Source organism: Mandrillus leucophaeus, unplaced genomic scaffold, assembly GCF_000951045.1.
Source record: "Mandrillus leucophaeus isolate KB7577 unplaced genomic scaffold, Mleu.le_1.0 Scaffold3, whole genome shotgun sequence".
Taxonomy (NCBI): Eukaryota; Metazoa; Chordata; class Mammalia; order Primates; family Cercopithecidae; genus Mandrillus; species Mandrillus leucophaeus.
In genome coordinates this window covers 3,386,778-3,394,050 of record NW_012103142.1, presented here as the reverse complement: position 1 = coordinate 3,394,050, position 7,273 = coordinate 3,386,778, and the positions used below count along the sequence as shown (strand labels likewise).

Here is a 7,273-nt window from a genome sequence, read left to right as displayed (position 1 = left end):
GACTGGCTTGACAGTTTTTTATGGGGAGAAAGGTGCCAAGAAGTAGCTTAAGTGGGAGTAGGGTTTTAAGTCTGCCAAATCACTATTCTTTTATAAGAAACATTTTATTTTTCAAAATTATGCAAATGCAGCTTCAAGGCATGTTTCCAACCCCACTTCTGACAAGATTGGAAACTCTGGACCCCCCAGTGGCAATCACGGAGACCACCCCTCCTAGGTGAATGAATGGGTTAATGAAGGTTACCACCTCTCTAGTAAAAACCAGGCACTGTGTTAAGTGCTTTTACAAACATTTGCATGTGACTTGCACTGGCCTGGTCGCAAAACTGGGCATACATGTCAGAAGGTGCACCTCTGCCACCTCAGCTTTCACAGAAAAAAAAAACAGGATCTCAGGACAGAAAAGCCCCAAGCTAGCTACAAAAGTAGGGACATGACCTTGAGGAGGGACTCAGAAAATGCTAGCTGGGTGCGGTGGCTCACACCTGTAATCCCAGCATTTTGGGAGGCTGAGGTGGGTGGATTACTTAAGGTGAGGAGTTTGAGACCAGCCTGACCAATATGGTGAAACCCTATCTCTACTAAAAGTACAAAAATTAGCTGGGTATGGTGGGGGGTGCCTGTAAGTCCAGTTACTCAGGAGGCTGAGGCAGAAGAATCTCTTGAACCCAGGAGGCGGAGGTTGCAATGAGCTGAGATCACACCACTGCATGCCAGCCTGGGCAATAGAGCAAGACTCTGTATCAAAAGAGAAAAAAGAAAAGAAAGAAAGAAGGAAAGAAAATGCTATAGGTAAAAAAAAGATCCCATTTCCCATAGCAATAAAAAATAAAACTACAAGGGAAAAATAAATCTAATAAAACACACAAAATCTTTACTGAAGGACAAAAAAAAAAAAGACCAGAATAGAAAGATCAACTGTATTTATAAATGGGAAGATGCAATTTCAGTCAAAAGCCCAGCAGAGCTTTTCACATGGGGCAGGGAAACGGCCAAACATAATGGAGGCAATATTTGAAGAAGAAAAAAGGAGGAAGAAGAGGAGGAGATTGCTCGTCATAGGTGATGAACCCCTTATTATAAGACTATAATGATTACAACAGAAATAGACAAATGAGCCAACAGAATAGAAGAGACACTTGAATATTCCAGAAGCAGCATTTCAAGTAAGTGTGGAGATAGCCTCTAATTGGCTATCACATGGCAAAACAATTTAAAAATTAGATCTCTACCTCAACCATCAACAAAATGAATTCCTGAGGAATTAACCTAAATATGAAAACTTTAAAACTTTTGAAAGACAATGTAGAAGAAATAATTGTCATAAAGATATTTTATAACACGTATTATATAAGAGGATGGCCAGGCGCAGTGGTTTACACCTGTAAACCTTGCACTTTGGGAGGTTGAGGAGGGAGAATCGCTTGAACCCAGGAGTTCAAGACCAGCCTGGGCAACATAGTGAGACCCTGACTCTACGAAAAAATTTTAAAAATTAGCCGGGCGGGGTGGCACGCACCTGTGGTCCCAGCTACTCAGGAGGCTGATGCAGGAGGATCACTTGAGACTGGGAGTTCGAGGCTGCAGTGAGCCATGAATGTGCCACTGCACTCCAATGTGGGTGAGAGAATGAGACCCAGTCTCAAAAACAAAACAAAACCCAAATTGTAAGATGAAAAGATGGATACATTTGACAGCATTAAAATTAAAATCTGAGTAACTAAAGACATCAAAGCAAAATAAAAATACAAGAAATAGAGTGGGAAAAGAGAGGTGCATTGTGTATAACTGGTGAATGATAAGTGTACAGAATATATAAAGAACATCTATACATTAAAGAAAAAAGATAACTCAGTAGGAAAAAAACAGGGAAATGTGGTGAGCAGGCAAGTTGCAGAAGAGGAAACGTCTAGTGGTCAATAAGTACGTGGGGATGCTGAACATCACTAGCAATCAGGATAGGTAGATTAAATACAGTAGATGAGATACAATTTCACATTTGTTAGATTGGCATAAGATTTTCAAGTGTAACATTGTGGGGAAATTAGAACTCGTATCTGCTGCTTGTGATTAAATTGGTACAACTGCTTTGGAGAGTAACTTATCAAAGTCATTAACAAAGTTAATGACACAAATACCCTAGAATGATATACATTCCATGTGAGCATGGGAGACACAAACAAGCACGGTTGTAACAACAAGGAAATTGGTCATATCCATCAATAAAATGACTAACTGTACTGTGGCATAGGAATACAGAGACTTGAAGAAAAACCGGAGACCTAGCCCTGGTTCCTTTTCGGCTTCTAACTAACGAAGGGACTTTTGCTTTACATAGAATGCTGTCCCCAAGATATTCTTGGGCTCATTCCCTTACCCACTTCAGTTCTGTGTGGAAATTCCACCTGCTCAGAGAGACTCCCCAACCCTGCCTCTGCACCCCTTAACATTGCATTGTTAAGCAGGGCAATTTAAAGGATAAGAATGTAGACTCTGGCTAGACTGGGTTCAAATTCTAGCTTTACCAAGTGCTATCCATGTGACTGTAGGCAACTTATTTAAATTTTCTGTGACTCAGTTTCCTCCTCTGTAAAATGGGGATAATAACAGTTTTCACCTGGGAGGGCTGTTGTGAGGACTGAATGAGTTAATATGCCAGAGGTAGAATGGTGCCTGATAGAAAGGAAGTGCTAGTTAAGAGTAAATTGTATGGCAGTTAAATGAGTGAATGAACTAGACTGGAGTGACACTGACAAGTCTCATAAACATGCTACTGAGTGGACAGAGTGAGTCCCACACATACCTCCCTCACCCTTCCCTGGACTTCTGCCATCATTATGAGCAGCCCACAGTCTAGTCCTTGATTACACCCCCATGCTTGATGTCCTTTTTATAGGTTTTAGTTCCCACCACTGCCGTCCATGACCATCACAGCCTGGCCAAGTAGGCTTGCAGCGGTATTCATCAAACTGAATGAGTTAAATTAGTTCTGAAAAGTCTTTTTTTTTTCTTTCTTTCTTCTTCTTCTTCTTTTTTTTTTTTAATTTTTTTTTTAATTTTTAAATTTTTTTTTGCGATGGAGTCTCCCTGTATTACCCAGGCTTGTCTTGAACTCCTGGACCCACACAATCTTCCTGCTTTGGCCTCTCAAAGTACTGGGATCACAGGCAAGAGCCACTGCGCCCAGATGCTATATTTTAAGATGACATAAAGACAGAAGAGTGAGAATAATGGAGCAGACGAGCAATGCAGGTGCCTGGAAAAGGAAGGAGAATCCCTGCACCAGGTGTTTCAAGGCAGGAATTCTGTGACTCCAGGACAGAGTAGGGGTTGTCACCCTAGCCCCATTCTGAAGGCCTGGAGTTCACTGTGGAAGAGCTACATTCACAGAAGACAGTGCGTTAAAAAGATCTGGAAAGATCCATGCCTAGCCCTTAGCACTGGCTAAAGGAGGGACGGTGGGATTAGGGGCACCCAGGCAAATGGAGGCTTTCTTTCTACTCTTTATTTATTTATTTATTTATTTGAGACAGAGTCTGGCTTTGTTACCCAAATTGGAGTGTAGCGGCACGATCTCACTGCAACCTCCACCTCTGGGGTTCAAGCAATCTCCCATCTCAGCCTCCCGAGTAGCTGGGACTACAGGTGTGCACCACCACGCCTGGCTAATTTTTGTATTTTTTTAGTAGAGAAGGGGTTTCGCCATTTGGCCAGGCTGGTCTTGAACTTCTGATTCACCTGTCTCAGCCTTCCAAAGTGCCAGGATTACAGGCATGAGCCTCTTTCTACTTTCTACTTTTACTCTATACATTTTCACATTGTTTGAATTTTGTCCAGTGAGAAAAATGTGTTTATTACTTGTGAGATATTAAAAAGAAAAAAAATCTTATATAGAGAGGTACTCAGTGAATGGGCATTACTATTATTCTTTAAAATAAAGACTTTCCACCCAGCATAGAGGTCCCCAGCCAGGAAGTACCCTGCTTGGGCTGGGAGGAGGCTATTGTCTGCAGCCTCTCCCTCACACAGCCCAGCCGGCCCTCCAGTAAGTCTCATGGCCTCTACTTTCAAAGCACATCCTGAACCCAATCTCTTCCCTCATCTAGTTTCCACCTTGCCCCCTCAAACACACTCTGCCCATCGGTCAGAGATCTTAAGAAGCCTAATCAGATGGTTGCCACATTCCGAACACTTGCCATATGCCAGGTATTGTTCTAAGCAGGGATTCATATTAGCTCAGCCAATCCTATAACCAGGGGTTCCCAACCCCCAGGCCATGGCCCCAGGTCTGTGGCCTGTTAGGAACCAGGCCTCACAGCAGAAGGTAAGCAGCAGGGGAAGCTTCATCTGTATTTACAGTGGCTCCCCATTGCTCACTAACTTACCGCCTGAGCTCCGCCTCCTGTCAGATCAGTGGCGGCACCAGATTCTCATAGGAGGTGAACCCTCTAGTGAACTGTTCATGGGAGGGATCTAGGTTGCACACTCCTTATGAGAATCTAATGCCTGATGATCTGTCACTGGCTCCCATCACCCTCAGGTGGGACTGTCTACTTGCAGGAAAACAAGCTCAGGGCTCTGATTCTACCTTATGGTGAGTTGTATAATTATTTCATTATATATTAAAATGTAATGATAATAGAAGTAAACTGCACAACAAATGTAATACGCTTGAATCATTCTGAAACCATCCCCCACCAACCCTGGTGTGTGGAAAAATTGTCTTCCACAAAACCAGTCCCTGGTGTCAAAAAGGCTGGAGACGGCTGCTATAACGATGCCGGGAACCAGGCACGACTAGGATCTCACTTTTCTAGATAGAGAAACAGAGGTGCAGAACGTTCAATAACTTGCTTTGGGCACACGTCATGAAACGGCAGAGCTGGGATCCCACGTGAGGAGCTCACGCTCTCTGCCCCTCCCCACCCACTGTCACAGCCGCGTGTGCTCCCCTCTCTTAGGTGAGATCAGAGCTTGCTACTGAGGCCACATGACCTGGCCCGGGTTGACCTCCCACCACCTTTTCCACACCACAGGCTTTGTGGCTGCTCCTTCACCAGGAATTCTCCTTTTCAGGAGCTCCCAGTAGCTTGTTCTGTCACCATACCCAGCTCTAGGCTTGAATGGCACCTCCTCAGAAAGGCTTCCCTGACCACCTTCCTAAAATAGTCTCCATTTTATTCTCAGTCCTTTTCCCGCTTTAATTTTATTCATGGATCATATCACTTCCTGACCTTATCCTAGAAGATGCCTTGTTTCGATGTTTATTATCTGCTTCTTTTCTCTAGAATTTCTGCTCCAGAAGGGCAGGGACTTTGTCCTCAGTGCCTGGAACATGGCCCCGTCTAGAACAGGAGCTCCATAAATGAATAAATGCCCCTCCAAGGTAGCCCACTAGGCTGTTGGGCCTGTTCCTCGGGGCTGCTAGACGCATCTGCTCCCTGGGACTGTTCTCTCTCTGGGTGAGCAACGTAGCAGTCCCTCTCGCTGGGGCTCCTGGACCAGCAGGACAGAAGGTGAAGTGAGAGCTTCTGTCTTCTCTCCCCACCCCTTCCTATTCTTCTCCCACTCTGGGCTCTCTCCTGTCTACCCTTCCAGCCTCGGGGCGTTTGTCTTTCCAGCCACCTGGAAATGGTGGACAATACATCCCAATCAGGGTGATAGAGATTTGAAGAGCTGCCTCTCCCAAGGGTATTTTCATTTTGAAAGAGGCCAGGCAGGAGCAACACTGAACCCCAATGTATGACTGTGCTTCGGTGTAGCTTCTGACAGCACCATGTTCAATGTTTGAGGGAGATACTGCCCTTCACTCTCCCAGGCGCTGGGAGACAGAGCATCTCACAGGTAAGGGCACTGAGGGAGAGGGACAGGGGTCCAGGCTCACCCTGCAGGTCAGAGACTGGGGCCTTGCAGACCCCAACCTTCAAATGTCACAGCTGCTGCTGTCCTACTCCAACCAGTTCTTCCCTTCCCTTCCTGCCATCCAGGCCTGGCTTTGTCTCCCAAAGCATCCCCAGCCTCCCTCAGGCTCCTTCTGTCTCTGTGGAATCCCCCAAGAGACTTCCCAGGGGACCCAGAACACAGGCCTTACCCATTTCAATCCCGCAGATGGCCAGGGCGGCGATCACAGCACCCGCCGATGTCCCCGCGAAGCGGTGAGCTGTTTCCAGCATCCGGGGGGCCAGGTCCCGCAGGGCGTCCACGGCCCCGGCCTGGTAGAAGGAGAGGAATCCACTGCCCGAGAAGGAGATGGAGTGAGGGGTGTCCGGGTCCCCCTTGAACACCTGTTCTTCCATCTCCTTGGCCTCTGGCTTTCCGCGGAAGGAGGAACCACCCTTCAGTGCTTGCCTGCCCAAGCCTGGGCTGCCGCTCCCTGTAGGAACTCCCTGCCCAGCTTCCCTGCCACCCCGGAGCTTGGAATGTGGCCGTCTCTACCCAGCTGGAGCAACCTCAGGCTGCTCAGGAAGCTGCCTCAGCCTGTTAAGCTCCGCCAGGAGGCAACCCCAAAGGTTGGAAAGGGGCCCCAGGATGAGATGCAGACGGCCCTCCGGTGTGTGAGCAGGGTCCTGATCCCGTGAGCCCCCCGCTGGCTTCATTTCTTGGCTAGATTCATCTCGGGCACACGATCCTCAGCCCACTGCCCATCTGTGGTACACCAGGGTGCATTCACTGCTCCCCGACACAGGGCCATGCCCAAGGAGGCAGGCTCTGCCCAGTCCTCTGCTGCAACATTCAGTTGCAAAACCTCCGTGATGGTTATCGGCGGACACCTCCCTCCCCAACATGCTCCTGCGGCAGTGAAGGGCTTCCAAGCCCACCTCCCTCCAGGAGGACGGTGCCCACCCTGTCTCTTTAGGACATCCCCAAAGAGATGCCCCTCCTGGGCTCCTTCAGGCTGTGTGGTATGTGTGGTGTGTTACACAAGCATTTTTATTTGTTTTTCTTATATAAACACCCCTTTGTTTATTCACTTGTCTGTTTATTTACATGTTAGCATCGGCCCTGGGTAAAATTGTAAGAGAAGTTTGACTTTGGGAGCCCCACCCACCACCGCCTCTGCACCTCTCTCTGTCTCTGCTCCTGGGCCCTTCACGGACCCTGTGACCTTGGTCAGTACCCTCTCGCGAAGCCCCAAGCCCTCATGCTATCTTCTAAGTGTGCGGGAAGAAATCAACCTGAAATCTATATCATTCTAAGTGTGTGAGGCTTCGTGTTGCGTGCTCTTCCTCCCGCTCAGAAATGAGAAGTTTGAGATAGCAATGTTTAACCCCAA

General features: G+C 47.2%; 1 protein-coding gene across 1 annotated transcript in view; it reads right to left on the bottom strand.

The window, feature by feature from the left end:
• PNPLA1 (patatin-like phospholipase domain containing 1) overlaps nucleotides 1-6,296 on the bottom strand; it is a 37,856-nt gene extending 31,560 nt beyond the window's left edge. Inside the window, exon 1 of the mRNA XM_011986584.1 lies at nucleotides 6,092-6,296. Coding sequence (XP_011841974.1) covers nucleotides 6,092-6,296 — 205 coding nt within the window. The remainder of the gene's footprint in view (nucleotides 1-6,091) is intronic.
• Between the last annotated feature and the right edge of the window lie 977 nt (nucleotides 6,297-7,273).